This window comes from Budorcas taxicolor, chromosome 2 (assembly GCF_023091745.1).
Source record: "Budorcas taxicolor isolate Tak-1 chromosome 2, Takin1.1, whole genome shotgun sequence".
In the NCBI taxonomy this organism is placed as follows: Eukaryota; Metazoa; Chordata; class Mammalia; order Artiodactyla; family Bovidae; genus Budorcas; species Budorcas taxicolor.
In genome coordinates this window covers 129,720,731-129,744,314 of record NC_068911.1, presented here as the reverse complement: position 1 = coordinate 129,744,314, position 23,584 = coordinate 129,720,731, and the positions used below count along the sequence as shown (strand labels likewise).

The 23,584-nt window shown below is 39.1% G+C and overlaps 1 protein-coding gene across 1 annotated transcript in view; it reads right to left on the bottom strand.

The window, feature by feature from the left end:
• The window catches only part of CCDC150 (coiled-coil domain containing 150), a 90,653-nt gene that overhangs the window by 44,876 nt on the left and 22,193 nt on the right, over positions 1–23,584 (bottom strand). The window contains exons 8-12 of the mRNA XM_052660516.1: positions 19,935–20,027; positions 17,649–17,756; positions 10,999–11,123; positions 10,574–10,751; positions 9,945–10,013 (exon numbers count right to left, since the gene is read on the bottom strand). Of these exons, the coding sequence (XP_052516476.1) occupies positions 9,945–10,013; positions 10,574–10,751; positions 10,999–11,123; positions 17,649–17,756; positions 19,935–20,027 (573 nt within the window). The remainder of the gene's footprint in view (positions 1–9,944; positions 10,014–10,573; positions 10,752–10,998; positions 11,124–17,648; positions 17,757–19,934; positions 20,028–23,584) is intronic.

Sequence of the window (23,584 nt, the reverse complement as noted above, 5' to 3'; positions counted from 1 at the left end):
ATTAATTGCATTTCTATATATTAGAAAAGAAATTGGAAAATTTCTATTTCTTAAAAGTTCCATTTATAACATCAAAATCCATGAAATTTTTAGGTAAAAATCTAAAAAAAAAAAATCCAATATTTCACATGCTGAAAATTACAGAATACTGACAGAATACAGAATTGAAATCTTAGCAATATTGAATCTTCTCATACGGGAACACAATATATCTCTCCATTTTATTTAGGTTTTTGACTTAGAATACTGACAAGATAAGTCAAAAACCTAAATAAAATGGAGAGATATATTGCATTGCTGTATGAGAAGATTCAATATTCCTAAGATTTCAGTTCTCTCTATATCAATTTAAATTGTGTGGGGTAATTTACCAGTGTCCATTCTTTCATGGGGTCTGGACTGTGAGGCTATAAAAATTACCCTGCAAGAAATATTAAGGGGTGCTCTTCAAGATGAAATAATGCATTAGATGATAACTGAAATCTACACAAAGAAATAAAGGGTATCAGCAAATGTAGCAATATATAGGTATAACGTACAGCTATTTTTGCTTGTAATTCTGTTACCTATAAATCAAAAATACACAGTAAAAGAAAGATTAAGGGAATTAAAACAGTTAACAAAAAATATCTACTTAATACAAAGGAAGACAGTAATGGAGAAACAGAGGAACAATAAAGTATCAGTTCAGTTCAGTCGCTCAGTAGCGTCTGACTCTTTGCGACCCCATGAATCGCAGCACACCAGGCCTCCCTGTCTATCACCAATTCCCAGAGTTCACTCAGACTCATGTCCATCGAGTCAGTGATGCCATCCAGCCATCTCATCCTCTGTCGTCCCCTTCTCCTCCTGCCCCCAATCCCTCCCAGCATCAGAGTCTTTTCCAATGAGTCAACTCTTCGCATGAGGTGGCCAAAGTACTGGAGTTTCAGCTTTAGCATCATTCCTTCCAAAGAAATCCCAGGGCTGATCTCCTTCAGAATGGACTGGTTGGATCTCCTTGCAGTCCAAGGGACTCTCAAGAGTCTTCTCCAACACCACAGTTCAAAAGCATCAATTCTTTGGCACTCAGCTTTCTTTAGAGTCCATCTCTCACATCCATACATGACCACAGGAAAAACCATAGCCTTGATTAGACAGACCTTTGTTGGCAAAGTAATGTCTCTGCTTTTTAATATGCTGTCTAGGTTGGTCATAGCTTTTCTTCCAAGGAGCAAGTGTCTTTTAATTTCATGGCTGCAGTCACCATCTGTAGTGATTTTGGAGCCCTCCAAAATGAACTCTCTCACTGTTTTCATTGTTTCCTCATCTATTTCGGAATGAAGTGATGGGACCAGACGCCATGATCTTCGTTTTCTGAATGTTGAGCTTTAAGCCAACTTTTTCACTTTCCTCTTTCACTTTCATCAAAAGGCTCTTTAGTTCTTCTTTGCTTTCTGCCATAAGGGTGGTGTCATCTGCGTATCTGAGGTTATTGATATTTCTACTGGAAATCTTGATTCCAGCTTGTGCTTCATCTAGCCTAGCATTTTGCATGATGCACTCTGCATGTAAGTTATACAAGCAGGGTGACAATATACAACCTTGACATACTCCTTTCCCAGTTTGGAAACAGTCTGTTGTTCCATGCCCAGTACTAACTGTTGCTTCTTGACCTTCACAAAGATTTCTCAGGAGGCAGATCGGGTGGTCTGGTATTCTCATCTCTTGAAGAATTTTCCACAGTTTGTTGTGATCCACACAGTCAAAGGCATTGGCATAGTCAGTGAAGCAGAAGTAGATGTTTTTCTGGAACTCTCTTGCTTTTTTGATGATCCAGTGGATGTTGGCAATCTGATCTCTGGTGCCTCTGCCTTTTCTAAATCCAGCTTGAACATCTGGAAGTTCACGGTTCACATACTGTTAAACCCAGGCTTGGAGAATTTGGGGCATTACTTTGCTAGTGTGTGAGATGAGTGCAACTGTGCGGTAGTTTGAGCATTCTTTGGGATTCATCATGGGGATTGGAATACAAAAGAAGTCAAGATATACCTGGAGTAACAGGCAAGTTTGGCCTTGGAGTACAAAAGGAAGCAGAGCAAAAGCTAACAGTATTCTGCCAAGAGAATGCACTGGCCATAGCAAGCACCCTTTTTCAGCAACACAAGAGGCCACTTTACACATGGACATCATCAAATAGTCAATACCAAAATCAGATTGATTACATTCTTTGTAGCCAAAGATGGAGTTGAAGTTGTATACAGTGTGCAAAAAAAAGACCTGGAGCTGACTGTGGCTCTGATGATCAGCTCCTCATTGCAAAATTCAGGCTTAAACTAAAGAAAGCAGGGAAAACCACTAGACCAGCCAAGAATGACTTAAATCTCTTATGAATATACAGTAGAGGTGATGAATACATTCAAAGGATTAGATCTAGTAAACAGAGCATCTGAAGAACTATGGACAGAGGTCTGAAATATTGTACATAAGGCAGAAAACAAAACCATCCCAAAGAAAAAAAAATGCTAAAAGGCAAAGTGGTTGTCTGAGGAGGATTTGGCATAATGCAGCATGTGGCATAAGCCCTCTTGGAGGAGGTCGCCATTAGCTCCAACATAGAACCGCTGAGCAGATGACCCACAAAATGCAGAACAATTATACCAAGGAAATTCTTGCACTGTTAAGAAAGTTCTAGGACCCACAACAGATTTCCGAATGTGAGGATCAGGCAAAGGTACTGAGAACCCCCAGGAAATTTGACTTTGGTGTCCAGTGGGAGACTGAACCAGACTTGCCTGTGAGGGTCCAGGAGTCTCTGGTGGAGGCACTGGTCCAGTTTTGCCTCAGGGCAAATAACAGGGAGGGAACACAGCCTCCTCCATCAACAGAAAATTGGATTAAAGATTTACTGAGCATAATCCCACTCATCAGAACAAGACCCACTTTTCCCCACAGTCAGTCTCTCCCATCAAGAAGCTTCCATAAGCCTCTTACCCTTATTCATCGGAGGGCAGATAGAATGAAAACCACAGTGACAAAAAACGAAGCTTAAATTGAAGAAAGTGGGGAAAACCACTAGACCATTCAGGTATGACCTAAATCAAATCTCTTATGATTATACAGTGGAAGTGAGAAATAGATTTAAGGGACTAGATCTGATAGACAGAGTGCCTGATGAACTATGGACGGAGGTTTGTGACATTATACAGTAGAGAGGGAGCAAGACCATCCCCAAGAAAAAGAAATGCAAAAAAGCTAACTGGCTGTCTAAGGAGGCCATACAAAAAGCTGAGAAAAGAAGAGAAGTGAGAAGCAAAGGAGTAAAGAAAAGATATACCATTTGAATGCAGAGTTCCAAAGAATAGTAAGGGGAGATAAGAAAGTCTTCCTTAGTGATCAGTACAGAGAAATAGAAGAGAATAATAAAAAAGGAAAGACTAGAGATCTCTTCAAGAGAATTAGAGATACCAAGGGAACATATCATGCAAACATGGGCACAATTAAGGACAGAAATCGTATGCACCTAACAGAAGCAGAAGATATCAAGAAGAGATGGCAAGAATACATAGAAGAACTATATAAAAAAGATCTTCATGACCCAGATAATCACGATGGTGTGATCACTCACCTAGAGCCAGACATTCTGGAATGCAAAGTCAAGTGGGTCTTAGGAAGCATCACTATAAACAAAGCTAGTGGAGGTGATGGAATTCCAGTTGAGCTATTTCAAATCCTGAAAGATGATGCTGTCAAAGTGCTGCACTCAATATGCCAGCAACTCTGGAAAACTCAGAAGTGGCCATGGGACTGGAAAAGGTCAGTTTTCATTCCAATCCCAAAGAAAGGCAATGCCAAAGAATGCTCAAACTACCACACAATTGCACTCATCTCAGAAGCTAGCAAAGTAATGCTCAAAATTCTCCAAATCAGGCTTCAGCAATACGTGGACTGTGAATTTCCAAATGTTCAAGCTGATTTTAGAAAAGGCAGAGGAACCAGAGATCAAATTGTCAACATTCGTTGGATCATTGAAAAAGGAAGGGTTCCAGAAAAACATCTGTGTCTGCTTTATTGACTATGCCAAAGCCTTTGACTGTGTGGATCACAATAAACTGGAAAATTCTTCAAGAGATGGGAGTATATCAAATCACCTGACCTGCCTCTTGAGAAACCTGTATGCAGGTCAGGAAGCAACAGTTAGAACTGGACATGGAACAACAGACTGGTTCCAAATAGGAAAAGGAGGACGTCAAGGCTGTATATTGTCACCCTGCTTATTTAACTTATATGCAGAGTACATCATGAGAATTGCTGGGCTGGATGAAGCACAGCTGGAATCAACATTGCCGGGAGAAATATCAATAACCTCAGATATGCAGATGACATCACCCTTACGGCAGAAAGTGAAGAAGAACTAAAGAGCCTCTTGATGAAATTGAAAAAGGAGAGTGAAAATGTTGGCTTATAGCACAACATTCAGAAAACTAAGATCATGGCATGCAGTCTCATCACTTCATGGCAAATAGATGGGGAAACAATGAAAACAGTGACAGGCTTTATTTTTCTGGGCTCCAAAATCACTGCAGATGGTGACTGCAGCCAGGAAATTAAAAGATGCTTACTCCTTGAAAGGAAAGTTATGACCAACCTACACAGCATATTAAAAAGCAGAGACATTACTTTGCCAACAAAGGTCCTTCTAGTCAAGGCTATGGTTTTTCTAGTAGTCATGTATGGATGTGAGAAAAGCTGAGCACCGAAGAATTGATACTTTTGAACTGTGGTGTTGGAGAAGACTCTTGAGAGTCCCTTGGACAGCAAGGAGATCCAACCAGTCCATCATAAAGGAGATCAGTCCTGGGTGTTCATTGGAAGGACTGATGCTGAAGCTGAAACTCCAATAGTCTGGCCACCTGATAGAAAGAGCTGACTCTTGAAAAGACCCTGATGCTGGGAAAGATTGAGGGCAGGTGGAGAAGGGGACAACAGAGGATGAGATGGTTGGATGGCATCACCAACTCAATGGACATGAGTTTGAGTAGACTCCAGGAGTTGGTGATGGACAGGGAGGCCTGGTGTGCTGCAGTCCATAGGGTTGCTAAGAGTCGGACATAACCGAGCAACCAAACTGAACTGAACCAAACTGATCTTATGGACTACAGCCTTCTTTAATTCAGTGAAACTATGAGCCATACCGTGGAGGGCCACCCAAGACGGACAGGTCATGCTGGAGAGTTCTGACAAAATGTGGTCCACTAGAGAAGGGAATGGCAAACTACTTCAGTATTCTTGCCTGGAGAACCCCATGAACAGTATGAAAAGGCAAAAAGATAAGACACTGCAAGATGAACTCCCCAGGTTGGTAGGTGCCCAATATGCTACTGGAGAACAGTAGAGAAATCGCTCCAGAAAGAATGAAAAGAAGAAGACAAAGCAAAAAGAACGCCCAGCTGTGGATGTGATGAGTGGTGGAAGTAAAGTCTGATGCTGTGAAGAACAGTATTGCATAGGAACCTGGAATGTTAGATCCACGAATCAAGTTAAAGTAGAAGTGGTCAAACAGGAGATGGCAAGAGTGAGCATCAACATTTTAGGAATCAGTGAACTAAAATGGACCCGAATGGCGAATTTAATTCAACGATCATTATATCTACTACTGTGGGCAAGAATTTCTTAGAAGAAATGGAGTAGCTCTCATAGTCAACAAGAGTCCGAAATGCAGTACTTGGGTGCAATCTCAAAAATGACAGAACGATCTCTGTGCATTTCCAAGGAAAGCCATTCAATATCACGGTAATCCCAGGTGATACCCTAAGCTCTAATGCAGAGAAGTTGAAGTTGAATGGTTCTATGAAGACCTACAACACCTTCTAGAACTAATACTAAATAAAGATGTTATTTTCATCACAGGGGACTGGAATGCAAAAATAGGAAGCCAAGAGATATCTGGAGTAACAGGCAAATTTGGCCTTGGAGTACAGAATGAAGGAGGGCAAAGGCTAATAGAGTTTTGCCATGAAAACGGACTGGTATAGAAAAGACCCTCTTCCAACAACACAAGAGAAGACTCTACACATGGACATCACCAGATGGTAAATACTGAAATCAGATTTATTATATTATTTGCAGCCAAAGATGGAAAAGTTCTATGCAGTCAGCAAAAACAAGACCAGGAGCTGACTGTGACTCTGATCATGAACACCTTATCGCCAAATTCAGACTTAAATTGAAGAAAGTAGGGAGAACCACTAGACCATTCAGGTATGATCTAAATCAAATCCCTTATGATTATACAGTGGAAGTGACAAACAGATTTAAGGTATTAGATCTGACAGGCAGAGTACTTGAGGAATTATGGAGAGAGGTTTGTGATATTGTACAGAAAGCAGTGATCAAGACCATCCCGAAGAAAAAGAAAGGCAAAAAGGCAAAATGGTTGTCTGAGGAGACCTTACAAATAGCTGAGCAAAGAAGTCAAAGGCAAAGGAGAAAAGGAAAGATATACCCATCTGAATGCAGAGTTCCAAAGAATAGCAAAGAGAAATAAGAAAGCCTTTCTTAGTGATCAATACAAAGAAATAGAGGAAAACAACAGAATGGGAAAGACTACAGATCTCTTCAAGAAAATCAGAGATACCAAGGGAACATTTCATGCAAATATGGGCACAATAACGGACAGAAATAGTATGGACCTAACGAAAGCAGAAGATATTAAGAAGAAGTGGCAAAAATACACAGAAGAACTATACAAAAAAAATCTTCATGATCCAGATAACTATGATGGTGTGATCACTCACCTACAGCCAGACATCCTGGAATGTAAAGTCAAGTGGGCCTTAGGAAGTATCACTGCGAACAAAGCTAGAGGAGGTGATGGAATTCCAGTTGAGCTATTTCAAATCCTATAAGATGATGCTGTGAAAATGCTGCACTCAATATGTCAACAAATTTGGAAAACTCAGCAGTGGCCATAGGACTTCAAAAGGTCAACTGTCATCCTAATTCCCTAGAAGGGCAATACTAAAGAATGTTCACACCACTGGACAACTGCACTTATCTCCCATGTTAGTAAGGTTATTCTCAAAATCATTCAAGACTTCAGCATTATGGAAACTGAGTACTTCCAGGTGTTAAAGCTGGGCTTAGAAAAGGCAGAGGAACCAGAGATCAAACTGCTGAATCATCGAGAAAGCAAAGGAATTCCAGAAAAACATCTAGTTCTGTTTCACTGACTATGCTAAAGCCTTTGACTGTGTGAATCATAACAAATTGTGGAAAACTCTTAATGAGATGGAAATACCAGACCTTCTTACCTGTCTCCTGAGAAATTTGTAATTGGGCCAAGAAGCAACAGCTAGAACCCTATATGGAACAACTGATTTGTTCAGGATTGAGAAACAAATACAACAAGGCTATTTATTGTCACCTTGTCTATTTAACTTATACACAGAGCACATCATATATAAGTTATGACAGGCTGGATGAGTTACAAGCTTGAATCAAGATTTCTGGGAGAAATATCAACAACCTCAGATATATGGATGATACCACTCTAATAGCAGAAAGTGAAGGAAAACTAACGAGCCTCTTGATTAGGGTGAAGGAGGAGAGTGAAAATGCTGGCTTAAAACTCAACATTAAAAAAACTAAGATGATGGCATCCAGTCCCATCACTTCATGGCAAACAGAAGGGGAAAAGGTGGAAGCAGTGACAGATTTCCTCTCTTGGGGTTCTAAAATCACTGTGGATGGTGCAAGCACCCATGAAATTAGAAGGCCACTGCTTCTTGGCAGGAAAGCTATGGCAAACCTAGACAGTGTGTTAAAAAGCAAAGACATCACTTTGCTGACAAAGGTCCATATAGGCAAGGCTATGATCCTTCCAGTAGTCACATACGCTTGTGAGAGCTGGACCATAAAGAAGGTGGTAGCGATGGTTCAGTCGCTAAGTCATGTCCTACTCTTGAGACCTCATGAACTATAGCCTTCCTCTGTCCATGGGATTCTCCAGGCAAGAATACTGGCGTGGGCTGCCATTTCCTTCTCCAGATCTTCCAGAACCAGGTATCAAACCTGAGTCTCCTGCATTGCAGGCAGATTCTTTACCAACTGAGCTATGAGGGAAGCCCAAAAGAAAGCAGAGTGCCGAAGAAGTGATGCTTTTGAACCGTGGTGCTGGAAAAGACTCTTGAAGAGTCCCTCTGGACATCAAGGAGAGTCAATCTTAAAGGAAATCAACCCTGAATATTCTTTGGAAGGACTGATGCTGAAGCTCTAATACTTTGGCTACCTGATGCCAACAGCTGACTCATTGGAAAATACCCTAATACTGGGAAAGATTGAAGGCAGAAGGAGAATAGGATGACAGAGGATGAGATGGCTGGATGCCATCACCGATTCAATGGACATGAACTTGGGCAATCTCTAGGAGATGGTGAGAGACAGGGAAGCCTGGCGTGCTGCAGTCCATGGAGTTGTGAAGAGTTGGACACAACTTGCTGACTGAACAACAGCAAACAAGAAAGTATAATATCTTTCAGCCCCATGAACATATACTTAGTCTACATTAAGACAAATGAAATCAGAGAAGCAAAATAATAATGCTATGTTGTAATCATAAATAGCCATTCACCACAGCCATGAAATATTCACTAGAATTTTAAAGCAAAAAGTATTAATGAATTAATAGTATCCACCTATTTTCCAAATTTTAAAAAGCATATTGAGGCCACATTGACACCAGCAAAATCCTAGCCACAGGAAGTCAGCTTTATTTAAAGATCTTTTGGGTGGACTGTTTTTGAATCACTGGACATGAGTGAGTAAACCACAGAAGGTATTGCCAGCTTGGTGAACTGTCTTGGAGCTCCAGTACAGAATTTAGCTTTTTTTCTCTCTGTAGTTCTTAAACTAAAAGTTCACATAGATGGGTCTTCCCTGGTGGCTCAGTGGTCAAGAATCCACCTGCCAACGTGGGAGACACAGGTTCAGTCTCCAATCTGTGAAGATCCCACATACTGCAGAGCAACTAAGCCCGTGTTCCCCAGCTACTGAACCTGTGCTCTAGAGCCCAGGAGCCACACCTACCGAAGCCTGGGTGCCTAGAGCCTGCGCCCTGCAGTAAGAGAAGCCACTGAGATGGGAAGCCCATGCACTCCAACTAGAGAGTGGCCTCCCCCCAACCGCAACTTGAGAAAAGCCTGCTCAGCAACGAAGACCCAGCATGGCCAAAGATAAATAAAAATTAGTTTTTTAGAAAGTTCACATATATGGTAGGTAATATGAAGGCTATTTAGTTGAGCCAGAAGCCGAACAGTCAAGGCTTGATGACTGTATCTGACACCTGTTGCTGCTTTTATTGAGTAGGGTGGCCTAATAGTCCTTGGTGCTCCAGATATACTCCAGATGACAACGCTACATAATCCTTACTCTCTTAAATTCTGAAATGCAAATAGCAATGTTTTAAAGCTGTTGTTGTTGTTGTTGTTGTTTTTGCTCTATTTCAATAAGGATTGTATTCGTTTCCCTGGCCATTCTACCTTAATACCTAGAAAGGGGTATCTCACAAAACTGCAAGAACTAATAAGCCTAAAATAGCTTTATTTTATTTTATTTTTTTCTAAAAAAAGCACTGTCAGCAATCATCCCTCTGCTTCCCATAGGCCCATAAGCTCACTCTTGGGAGTCTTCCTAGCTAAACTGCTTGGTGAACACTAGGGTCAGAGGCAGTGATAATTCACTGGCAAACACAAGACGCTCAGCAAGCAATCCTTTCCCAGAAGCAGCCTTATGCTGAAGTGACTGAAGTGCTCTGAGGGCATCCAGCTTCGTAGCTTCTCTTCTCCCCTACATTTTGCTATTCAACAATATAACCTGTCTCCTCACTAAGATAAGCTGATAGAGCAGGCAGCAATACAGAAGGAAATAAAACATGATGACACAAAAAGAAAGAAAACGTGGAATACCTTGCTTTTAGCTAATTCTTTTTCCAAGTTGCATTTTTCTTCTGCTACTTCTTTCTCTGTTTTATTAACCTGCCCAAGAAGGGGGGAAAAAAAGGAAACCAGTCTTTTAAAAACAGTTGACAGGCTCTACTATAGCAGACACACCCTGCATGTGAGTTAATACCTACACTGCAGAGATAGCACATCCTCTCAGAAAAGGGGCCACTCAGGGAGTCTCTGAGGCAGAGCAGACTTCACAAATAGCCCTGAAATTAGAAAGACACGTCTGCATGTCAGACTCTGCTGGTTCCTTCCTAACTAGGAAGACAGGGCTGTTTCCCCTTACACTGTTTCTGCTACACTGTCCCACTCCCACTGGGGAAAACTGATTTTTAAAATCTGACCCCTTAACTAACATGAGGATGTGTGAATGGTTAGTTAACGTTCACTAATGCTATGTAAGGGTATACTATTTGGCACAGACTACTCACATGGCTAAAAGACAGAGATTACCCACCCAAAGACTTCTTTCATGGGTAACTCAGAAAAACTCCATCTGGGTTGTATTTCTTGTCTTTTGCACTTAAAATACAATTTTAAAACAAGACCACCGCCCACAACCAGGAGGTAACAAATCTGCCTCCACCTACCTCTTTCTGAAGTCTGTCTTTCTCCTCTAGCAGAGACTTCTTCTCTTGCATTGATGCTTCCAGGTCACCTCGCAATCTTGCAATAGTGGATTCTAGCAGCTCTTTCTGGACTGTTGCCCTCTTCTCAGCCTCTTGTGCTTTCTGGATACATTGGTTATGCTCAAGGATTAAATGGTCCCTGCAGGAAGAGAACAAGGAGATATGAAAGCTAAATGGGAGCTCTTCTTTATGACTAAATGTTCTTATAGAACATATATCCTGCCTGAGAGCAATTACCAAAATGTTCTAACAAAATTAGTTCCATGAGAGCAGTGTCTTTATTTTTGTGGCTGGCCCAGCAAATGCAGAATCAAAACCTTTGCATTAAAGATATGAAATACAAGTGCAAAAGCAAAAAACGCAAAAGTTGCCTACAGTTTACTTACAGATGCACTTGGAGTTGTGTTTTTTCATTCTGAACAGTCTGTAGCTCACTTGTGATACTGGCATGGGCTGCATCCAGCAGTAAGTTTTGTTCTTGAAATGTCTGTGTCATCATTTTCTGTTCCTTCTGAGTGTTAGAAGTAATATTAAAAGCTGAGATGCCAGAAGTCATTTGATAGGATATCATTCTAAATAACTAATCAAAGATACTGATACTTACAAAAGTAAAATTTAATTTATATAAATAAAACCTCTTTTTGAAAGAATTTATCTTAATGTCCAGTTTTCTCTTTGTTCCTACCCTGACTTGACCACAATTTTATCACTTCACAGCTCTTCTTGCAACAATCAAGGTGCATCATTTACCCAGCTTGCTGCAAAATTTATACGATTCCTAACATGGACAAATTTTTGGATACAGAACTGTATTAGGTATATTTTGGTAATTTAAAATTTCAACACGGTACTATACTTTAAAAAGTAAGACAATATGAATGTATACAAAGTAAAAAAATTCTTCCACCTCTAACTCCTTGACACCTCTTCCAAATAATTCCACTCTCCAGGGACAATCATGTTTCACAGTTTAGTGTAAATTCTTTTGACAGTATCTGAAACTGTGCTCAGATACTGTGAGAGCAGAAGTCTGTAACCGTTTAGAACAATTAATTTTTCTCTGGCTTACCATTTTTATGCATACTCCCTCTATCCACAATTTATAAAGCTTTTATAAATATAGTACATGCTAATTGCTTTTGTAAGCATACTTTAAAATACATTGTTTTGAACAATACTGATTACAAGGCAAATCCTCACAGCTTCATACTTGATAAAATGGGATCTCACTTGTGTCATATTCCAAGGTTTTAAAATGCTTATTAAAGTGTTATGTATATAAGTCACATTATTCAGTCTACTAAGTGGTCAATTTCATGAAAGTAGGGATTTGTCTTGTTCACTACCATAATTCTATCCAGACCTAGTATCATAACAATACTTACATGGGGTAAACACACAATGTTTGAAATAATGAAAAATATTTATCGAGTATCTGTTAGATGCAAAATACACTTAGCACTATGGGTAATAACAAAGACACATAAGACAGTGTCCTAGGAAGAACACAATGTAGTACAGGAAATGAGTCATACACATAAAGTACTACTACAGAATGCAGAATAAAAGGCAACATAACATAAATTATTAAACACCAAGTCTGGGGTCAAACCTAGATTTATATCTGCTTCATCCCGTACTAGCTGGGTGATTTTGGACAAGCTGATTAACTTCTCTAAGCTTTTTTATTATCTGTAAAATAAGGATGGCAAATATCCCTTTACATAACAGCTGCTAGGATTAAAGGAGGTAATATATGTAATCCTTAGCACATGCTTGGTATATAAGTATGCTGGGGAAAAAAAAAAAAAAAAGAGCGAGAGAACCTTGTGATTATAGTCTGCTTAGTGTCCTAGGAGTAAAAATTGAAAGACAAAACTGATCTTTTCTGATTGTGATCAAGCTTCTGTATCACAGTGAGTCTTAAAGAATGAGCAGAACTTCCAGCTCAAAATGGCAGAGTAGGAGGACATGCACTCATCTCCTCCCATGAGAGCACCAAAAGAGCAACTAGCTGGTGAACAACCATCTACAGGAGAATGCTGGAACCCACCAAAACAAGATACCCCATGTCCAAAGACAAAGAAGAAGCCACAGCGAGATGGTAGGAGGGTGCAATCACAATAAAAATAAAATCCCATATTCACCAGGTGGGCAACCATAAACTGAAGAACAATAATACCAAAGAAGTTCTCCCACTGTTGTGAAGGTTCTGAACCCCATATCAGGGTTCCCAGCCTGGGGATCCAACAAAGAGATTAGGAATCCCCAGGGAATCTGACCTTGAAGGCCAGCGAGATTTGATTATAGGACTTTCACAGGACTAGGGCGAAACAGAGACTCCAGTTTTGGAGCGCACAAACAAAATAGTACATACACCAAGACCCAGAGGAAAGGAGCAGTGACTCCACAGGAGACTGAACCAAAACTACCTGCTAGTGATGGAGGGTCTCCTGTGGAGGTGTGGGTTGGCAGGAGCTCACTGCAGGGACAGAGTCACTGGAAGCAGCAGTCCTGGAAGGTCCCCCTTGGGTTAGTCCTCTTGGAGGTAACCATTAATCCTACTATAGACCCTCAGACACCAGGGCTGGGTTGCCTCAGGCCAAACTACAACCCCAGCCATCAGAAGATAACTGGATTAAAGCTTTACTGAGCAGACATGTTTCTCACAAAATGTGGTCCACTAAAGAAGGGAATGGCAAACCACTTCAGTATTCCTGCCTTGAGAACTCCATGAACAGTATGAAAAGGCAAAAAGATAGGACACTGAAAGATGAACTCCCCAGGTCGGCAGGTGCCCAATATGCTACGGGAGAACAGTGGAGAAATAACTACAGAAAGAATGACAAGACAAAGACAAACCAAAAAGAATGCCCACTTGCAGATGTGACTGGTGATGGAGGTAAAGTCCGATGCTGTAAAGAGCAATACTGCATAGGAACATGGAATGTTAGGTCCATAAATCAAGGTAAACTGGAAATGGTCAAACAGGAGATGGCAAGAGTGAACACTGACATTTTAGGAATCAGTGAACTAAAATGGACTGGAATGGGAGAATTTAACTCAGAAGACCATTATATATACTATTATGGGCAAGAATCCCTTAGAAGAAATGGAGTAGCCATCATAGTCAATAAAAGAGTCCAAAATGCAGTACTTGGATGCAATCTCAAAAATGACAGAATGATCTCTGTGAGTTTCCAAGGAAAGCCATTCAGTATCACAGTAATCCAAGTTGATGCCCCAACCAGTGGTGCTGAGGAAGCTGAACGGTTCTATGAAGACCTAAAACACCTTCTAGAACTAACACTAAAAAAAGATGTCCTTTTCATTATAGGGGACTGGATTCCAAGAGTAGGAAGTTAAGAGATACCTAGAGTAACAGGCAAATTTGGCCTTGGAGTACAGAATGAAGCAGGGCGAAAGTTAATAGAGTTTTGCCACAAGAACACACTGGTCATAGCAAACACCCTCTTCCAACAATGCAAGAGAAGACTCTACACATGGACATCACTAGATGGTCAATACTGAAATCAGATTGATTATATTCTTTGCAGCCAAAGATGGAGAAGTTCTATACAGTCAGCAAAAACAAGACGGGAAGCTGACTGTGGCTCAGATCATGAACTCCTTATGGCTAAATTCAGACTTAATTGAAGAAAGTAGGGAAAACCTCTAGACCATTAAGGTATGAGCTATATCAAATTCCTTATGATTATACAATGGAAGTGACAAACAGATTCAAGGATTAGATCTGACAGACAGAGTGACTGAAGAACTATGGATGGAGGTTCATGACATTGTAAAGGAGGCAGTGATCAAGAACATCCCCAAGAAAGAGAAATGCAAAAAGGCAAAATGGTTGTCTAAGGAGGCCTTACAAATAGCTGAGAAAAGAAAAGAAGTGAAAAGCAAAGGAGAAAAGGAAAGATATACTCATTTGATTGCAGAGTTCCAAAGAATAGCAAGGAGAGGTAAGAAAGCCTTCCTCAGTGATCAATGCAGAGAAATAGAGAAAAACAATAGAATGGGAAAGACCAGAGATCTTTTTAAGAAAATTAGACACGCCAAGGGAACATTTCATGCAAACATGGGCACAATTAAGGACAGAAATCGTATGGACCTAACAGAAGCAGAAGATATTAAGAAGAGGTGGCAAGAATACATAGAAGAACTATACAAAAAAGATCTTCATGACCCAGATAACCACGATGGTGTGATCACTCACCTAGAGCCAGAAATCCTGGAATGCAAAGTCAGTGGTTCTTAGGAAGTATCATTATGAAGAAAGCTAGTGGAGGTGATGGAATTCCAATTGAGCTATTTCAAGTCCTAAAAGATGATGCTGTGAAAGTGCTGCACTCAATATGCCAGCAAATTTGGAAAATTCAGCAGTGGCCACAGGACTGGAAAAGGTCAGTTTTCATTCCAATCCCAAAGAAAGGCAATGCCAAAGAATGCTCAAACTACGGTACAACTGCACTCATCTCACACACTAGTAAAGTAATGCTCAACATTCTCCAAGGCAGGCTTCAACAGTACGTGAACCGTGAACTTCCAGATGTTCAAGCTGGATTTCAAAAAGGCAGAGGAACCAGAGATCAGATTGCCAACATCCACTGGACCATAGAAAAGGCAAGAGAGTTCCCGAAAAACATCTACTTCTGCCTTTATTGACTACACCAAAGCCGTTGACTGTGTGGATCACAACAAACTGTGGAAAATTCTTCAAGAGATGGGAATACCAGACTACCTGACCTGCCTCCTGAGAAATCTTTGTGAAGGTCAAGAAGCAACAGTTAGAACTGGACATGGAACAACAGACTGGTTCCAACTAAGAAAGGAGTACATCAAGGCTGTATATTGTCACTCTGCTTATTTAACTTAGGCAGAGTATATCACATGAAATGCTGGCCTGGATGAAGTACAAGTGGGAATCAAGATTGCCATGAGAAATGTCAATAACCTCAGATATTCAGAGACACCACCCTTATGGCAGAAAGTGAAGAACTAAAGAGCCTCTTGATGAAAGTGAAAGAGGAGAGTAGAAAAAGACAGCTTAAAACTCAACATTCAGAAAACTAAGGTCATGGCATACGGTCCCTTGACTTCATGGCAAATACACATGGAAACAGTGAGTTTATTTTGGGGGGCTCCAAAATCACTGCAGATGGTGACTGCAGCCATGAAATTAAAAGATGCTTGCTCCTTGGAAGAAAACTTATGACCAACCAGGCAGCATAATAAAAAGCAGAGGCATTACATTGCTGACAAAGGTCCATGTAGTCAAAGCTATGTTTTTTCCAGCAGTCATGTATGGATGTGAGAGTTGGACTATATAGAAAGCTGAACGCCAAAGAATTGATGCTTTTGAACTGTGGTGTTGGCAAAGACTCTTCAGAGTCCCTTGGACTGCAAGGAGATAAAACCAGTCAATCCTAAAGGAAATCAGTCCTGAATACTCATTGGAGGGACTGATGCTGAAGCTGAAACTCCAATACTTTGGCCACCTGATGTGAAGAACTGACTCATTGGAAAAGACTGTGATGCCGGGAAAGATTGAAGGTGGGAGGAGAAGCAGACAACAGAGGATGAGATGATTGGATGACATCACCGACTCAATGGATATGAGTTTGAATAAGCTCCAGGAGTTGGTGATGGACAGGGAAGCCTGGCATGCTGCATGGGGTCACAAAGAGTTGGACATGACTGAGTGACTGAACTGAACTGAGCATGGTCCTGCTCACCAGAGCAAGACCCAGTCCCTCCTATCATCAAGCTTAACAAGCTTAGCCTCCTCCATCAGAGAGCAGACTGAAGAAGCAAGAAGAACCACAAGCCCACGTCAGATAGAACAAAATTCATATTACAGAAAGTTAATCAGGATGAAAAAGCAGAAAGTTACGTTCCAGATGAAGGGACAAGATATAATGGCAGAAAAACAACTAAATAAAATGGAGATAGGCAACCTTCCAGAAAAAGAATTGAGAACAATGGTAGTGATGATGATCCAGGATATCAGGAAAACAATTGAAAAGATGCAAGAAACGTTTAGTAAAGACCTAAAAGAACTAAAGAACAGGCAACGGAGATGAAAATACACCTTCTAGAAGGAATCAATGGCAGAGTAACAGGCAGAAGAATGGATAAATGACTTGGAGGATAGAATGGTGGAAATCAGTGCTGCAGAACAGAATACAGAAAAAAGAATGAAAAAAAAAAAAAAAAAGACAGCCTCAGAGACCTCTGGGACAACATTAAACACTCTCTCTCACCAACAGAGAGAGAAAGGACGTGAGAAAATATTTGAAGCAGTAACAGCTGAAATCTTCCCTAACATGTGAAAGGAAATAGTCAATCAAGTCCAGGAAGCACAGAGAGTCCCCATCAGGATAAACGCAGGGAGGAAAATACCAAGACACACAGTAATCAAACTGACAAAAATTTAAGACAAAGATACAATATTAGAAACAACAAGGGAAAAATGACAAATAATATACAAGGGAACTCCCATCAAATTATCAGCTGATTTCTCAACAGAAACCCTACAAGCCAAAAGGGAATGCTACAATATGTTTAAAGTCATGAAAGGGAAGAACGTACAACCAAGAATACTCCACCCAGCAAGACTCTCAGATTTGATGGAGAAAAGCTTTCCAGACAAGCAAAAGTTAAGAGAATTCTAGCTTTACAACACATGCTAAAGGAACTTCTCCAGGCAGGAAACACAAGACAAGGAAAAGATCTACAGAAAATAAACCCCAAACAATTGAGAAAATGGTAACAGGATCATACATATCGATAATCACCTTCAATGTAAATGGATTAAATGCACTAACCAAAGGACACTGGGTGGAAGAAAACATGTGCACATAACTCTGCTTGACTCTCCCAAATTGTATGTAATTATTTTATATTGTTAGGTTGATCATGTTTCCATTATCACTTGCAATTGTTATTACATTTTTAATCTGGCTATTGATTATGGAAATGAATAAGCATCTTTTACTATTGTGAAAAAAATAAAAATAAATACCTGCAGAATGGCTTGGTGGTCAGCAATGATTCTGCTATTTTCCATTTTAACAGTCTGAAGCATGCTGCTCAATTCTGAACACTTTCTGGTCAGTTGGTCATTCAAAATCTAAGACGACATATATAGCAAATCACAGATCTCTCCAATAAATAATTATTTTTACTTATGCATCATTCTTTTTACAATTACATAGTATTGCATCGTATTATTTCACTATATATGTGAACTTTAACCCAATGGATATTTAATTATAAAATACTTTCAAATATTTGGAATCACCATCCTAAGTAATTCTAAATTAAAAGGACAAATTTGTTGATTTGGTAGAACAACTGAAGCATTTGGCAGTTTACCAATCTTTTGTTCTTTTGCATTTTGCATGCTGGTCAATCGGAGCAAGATATCTACAGAATGGGATTTACAATGTAGATGCATGGTCAATGTTATACAAATCCATTCCCAAAATTGGATGATGAGTTTTTAGAATTATTTAGCTGATAACACAAAATAGCTAAGCTCCTTCATCACCAATTACAGTATTCAAAAAAGCAAAATACAGATGCCTGTACCATTTCACAGGATTAATCTTCCAAAATGAAACAGAAGTCTTTTGAGCAACACATCTATTAAATATGTAGTTAGTTTATAATTCTTTTGTCCATTTGGTATTTTTAAATTTGTATTCCTATGGAAAATATTTATCTTAATTCTCAGTTATTTTTGCAAAGTACATTTGGTAAGGATCTTATGTTTTAATATACAAGTTCTTTAAGGATTGGGCAAATAACTCTGAAGAATTAATAGAAGAAACCTTCAAAAATTAGTAACAAGAAGGGAGAGATATATGAAAGACTATGTGAACAGCATCATAAGTAGTGTGTATAGCAAAGTAGGTAGAAATACACTAAGGAACATTTTAAAGTCATAACCAGACATACAAACTATTCATTGAGGAACACTTGAGAGGTGAGACAGAGGAGAACTCTTACTTTTTGAAAAGAAATAGCTAATTTTCTTTAGAGTTAGATTGCTGGGCTCAAATTCCAACTGTGTCACGTATTAGTTATATTATTAAACCTCTCTGTATTTCAGCTTTCTTACCTTTAAAATAAGAAAAAAGTTTCTGTAGTAGTGTTATTGAGAGGACTACAATTTGTTAGTAACATAGTATACAGTATGGGTTCGGTAAATCTTAACTATCATTTATAGTAAGAGTAGTAGTAGACAGCTGGAGCATAAAGAAGGCTAAGCACCTAAGAATTGATGCTTTTAAACTGTGGTTCTGAAGAAGACTCTTGACAGTCCCTTGGACAGCAAGATCAAACCAGTCAATCCTAAAGGAAACCAGCCCTGAATAGTCACTGGAAGGGCTGATGCTGAGGCTGAAGCTCCAATATTGTGGCCACCTGATGCAAAGAGCCCAATCATTGGAAACGACCCTGATGCTGGGAAAGATTGAGGGCAGGAGAAAAAGGGGATGCCAGAGGATGAGATGGTTGGATGGCATCACCGACTCAACGGACAAGAGTTTGAGCAAGTTACAGGAGATAGCAAAGGACAGGGAAGCCTGGGGTGCTGCAATCCATGGGGTCACAGAGTCAAAGATGACTTTGTGACTGAACACATTAGTAGTTACTGTTATCACTATTTTATCAAAGGACACATTTTGTATTTTCTTTATCATAAAGAGCATAGCAACACTATGATCCTAACACTGAAACATCAAATTGTACTAACAAAAAGTTCTTTCAATTGATCAACACTATTTCATTGGGCCCTATGAGAAATAACATGGTGTCCTGTATAAGTGGTGACTCCTCTGCATACACATGCATATACACAAAACATTAGCTGAATCTGGGGACCACCATCCCACATTAAATGATTTCATACACCTCCAGTATCAGCAATTATTTATTAGGTTCTTACTGTGCTTTGACAAAGAAGACATAAAGAAACAATAAGACATAGCCCTTGGCACTGAACTGTTTAGAAGTTCAATGGGGGAAAAAAAAGGTATATATTTAATGAGTAAATTAGCACACAAAGTATAGACTAGTGAATGATATAGCAGTGTATCTCAGACACCTACCTATCACAGGAATTTAGAGAATTCCTAAATGGGAACTGGAGTTAATTTGATGATGCTTCATAAATGAAACAAATCTTAAGGAAATAAAAATTTTAGATGATGGCAATGGTATGAATTTATGTAACCAGGATTATTCTTGGTTACTTAATTGAACAAAATTAACATCTAAACATTAGGGAAATGGGAGGATTTACCTGTGCTTTTTCTGATGCTTCATGAAGAGATACTATTTCAGACCTCAAATATGCATTTCCTTCATGTTCCTTATTGAAAGACATCTGTATATTCTATAGGGGAAAAAAAAATTTCTCATTTTCTATGTGTAAGAGTTATTACATATACCTCTATCAAAATACCCGTTCTATACTGTGGCTAGTACCAGTTCAAGTTCTAATGATATACATAGAAAAGGACTTTTTATTTATTTATTTATTTAATTTTTTAATTTTTATTTTTACTTAATTTTACTTTACAATACTGTATTGGTTTTGCCATACATTGACATTTTGGTATCTTCAACTCCCAAACTTCTAAGTTATCAAAAAGATTTATTAAAAATATTTTCATACTGGGATTCCAATTAGAAAGAATTTGCCTAGAAATCTGAATTAGAGAAAACGAACCTTGGTATTTACCTAGTATTCATATGTCAAGAAAACTATACTAACATGAAACATTTGTTAGTTTAATTACATGTACATTTCTTCTAAGTAGCAGTAACATCTTACTATTTCAAAGAAACAGATGCAAGGATCTTTTCAAATTATAAGTAGGGGAAGATATTTTCATCATGGAATACCTGTGGAGCAGAAGAAAGTGCCTTCATTCTGTGAAAAAAAATGTTCCCTTTAAGATGAGGGAAGGTGATAGGGATGTGAGTTGTGGGATGGTTTACCTAACCAGTACTTAAGTCAAACGGGGATGAACAAAGTCTAAGTCCTCTTCCTTCACTTTCCTAGTTTTCCAGAAGAAGCATTAAGAAAAGTAAACATCATATAACATCTACACCATGAGACTGATTTAGAAATATTTTAAGATATAAAAGTAGTAACATTTATTTCTATCTTTCATTTTTTTTTTATTTTTTATTTTTTTTTAATTTTAAAATCTTTAATTCTTACATGTGTTCCCAAACATGAACCCCCCTCCCACCGCCCTCCCCATAACATCTCTGTGGGTCATCCCCATGCACCAGCCCCAAGCATGCTGTATCCTGCGTCAGACATAGACTAGCGATTCAATTCTTACATGATAGTATACATGATAGAATGCCATTCTCCCATATCATCCCACCCTCTCCCTCTCCCTCTGAGTCCAAAAGTCCGTTATAGACAGCTGCGTCTTTTTCCTGTCTTGCATACAGGGTCGTCATTGCCATCTTTCTAAATTCCGTATATATGTGTTAGTATACTGTATTGGTGTTTTTCTTTCTGGCTTACTTCACTCTGTATAATCGGCTCCAGTTTCATCCATCTCATCAGAACTGATTCAAATGAATTCTTTTTAACGGCTGAGTAATACTCCATTGTGTATATGTACCACAGCTTTCTTATCCATTCATCTGCTGATGGACATCTAGGTTGTTTCCATGTCCTGGCTATTATAAACAGTGCTGCGATGAACATTGGGGTACATGTGTCTCTTTCAATTCTGGTTTCCTCGGTGTGTATGCCCAGCAGTGGGATTGCTGGGTCATAAGGGAGTTCTATTTGCAATTTTTTAAGGAATCTCCACACTGTTCTCCATAGTGGCTGTACTAGTTTGCATTCCCACCAACAGTGTAGGAGGGTTCCCTTTTCTCCACACCCTCTCCAGCATTTATTGCTTGCAGATTTTTGGATCGCAGCCATTCTGACTGGTGTGAAGTGGTACCTCATTGTGGTTTTGATTTGCATTTCTCTGATAATGAGTGATGTTGAGCATCTTTTCATGTGTTTGTTAGCCATCCGTATGTCTTCTTTGGAGATGTGTCTATTTAGTTCTTTGGCCCATTTTTTGATTGGGTCATTTATTTTTCTGGAATTGAGCTGCATAAGTTGCTTGTATATTTTTGAGATTAGTTGTTTGTCAGTTGCTTCATTTGCTATTATTTTCTCCCATTCAGAAGGCTGTCTTTTCACCTTGCTGATATTTTCCTTTGTTGTGCAGAAGCTTTTAATTTTAATTAGATCCCATTTGTTTATTTTTGCTTTTATTTCCAGAATTCTGGGGGGTGGATCATAGAGGATCCTGCTGTGATTTATGTCTGAGAGTGTTTTGCCTATGTTCTCCTCTAGGAGTTTTATAGTTTCTGGTCTTACATTTAGATCTTTAATCCATTTTGAGTTTATTTTTGTGTGTGGTGTTAGAAAGTGATCTAGTTTCATTCTTTTACAAGTGGTTGACCAGTTTTCCCAGCACCACTTGTTAAAGAGATTGTCTTTACTCCATTGTATATTCTTGCCTCCTTTGTCAAAGATAAGGTGTCCATATGTGTGTGGATTTATCTCTGGGCTTTCTATTTTGTTCCATTGATCTATATGTCTGTCTTTGTGCCAGTACCATACTGTTTTGATGACTGTGGCTTTGTAGTAGAGCCTGAAGTCAGGCAAGTTGATTCCTCCAGTTCCATTCTTCTTTCTCAAGATTGCTTTGGCAATTCGAGGTTTTTTGTATTTCCATACAAATCTTGAAATTATTTGTTCTAGTTCTGTGAAAAATATGGCTGGTAGCTTGATAGGGATTGCATTGAATTTGTAAATTGCTTTGGGTAGTATACTCATTTTCACTATATTGATTCTTCCGATCCATGAACATGGTATATTTCTCCATCTATTAGTGTCCTCTTTGATTTCTTTCATCAGTGTTTTATAGTTTTCTGTATATAGGTCTTTAGTTTCTTTGGGTAGATATATTCCTAAGTATTTTATTCTTTTCGTTGCAATGGTGAATGGAATTGTTTCCTTAATTGCTTTTTCTACTTTCTCATTATTGGTGTATAGGAATGCAAGGGATTTCTGTGTGTTGATTTTATATCCTGCAACTTTACTATATTCATTGATGAGCTCTAGTAATTTTCTGGTGGAGTCTTTAGGGTTTTCTATGTAGAGGATCATGTCATCTGCAAACAGTGAGAGTTTGACTTCTTCTTTTCCAATTTGGATTCCTTTTATTTCTTTTTCTGCTCTGATTGCTGTGGCCAAAACTTCCAGAACTATGTTGAATAGTAGCGGTGAAAGTGGACACCCTTGCCTTGTTCCTGACTTTAGGGGAAATGCTTTCAATTTTTCACCATTGAGGATAATGTTTGCTGTGGGTTTGTCATATATAGCTTTTATTATGTTGAGGTATGTTCCTTCTATTCCTGCTTTCTGGAGAGTTTTAATCATAAATGGATGTTGAATTTTGTCAAAGGCCTTCTCTGCATCTATTGAGATAATCATATGGTTTTTATTTTTCAGTTTGTTAATGTGGTGAATTACATTGATTGATTTGCGGATATTGAAGAATCCTTGCATCCCTGGGATAAAGCCCACTTGGTCATGGTGTATGATCTTTTTAATGTGTTGTTGGATTCTGATTGCTAGAATTTTGTTGAGGATTTTTGCATCTATGTTCATCAGTGATATTGGCCTGTAGTTTTCTTTTTTTGTGACATCTTTGTCAGGTTTTGGTATTAGAGTGATGGTGGCCTCATAGAATGAGTTTGGAAGTTTACCTTCCTCTGCAATTTTCTGGAAGAGTTTGAGTAGGATAGGTGTTAGCTCTTCTCGAAATTTTTGGTAGAATTCAGCTGTGAAGCCGTCTGGACCTGGGCTTTTGTTTCCTGGAAGATTTCTGATTACAGTTTCAATTTCCGTGCTTG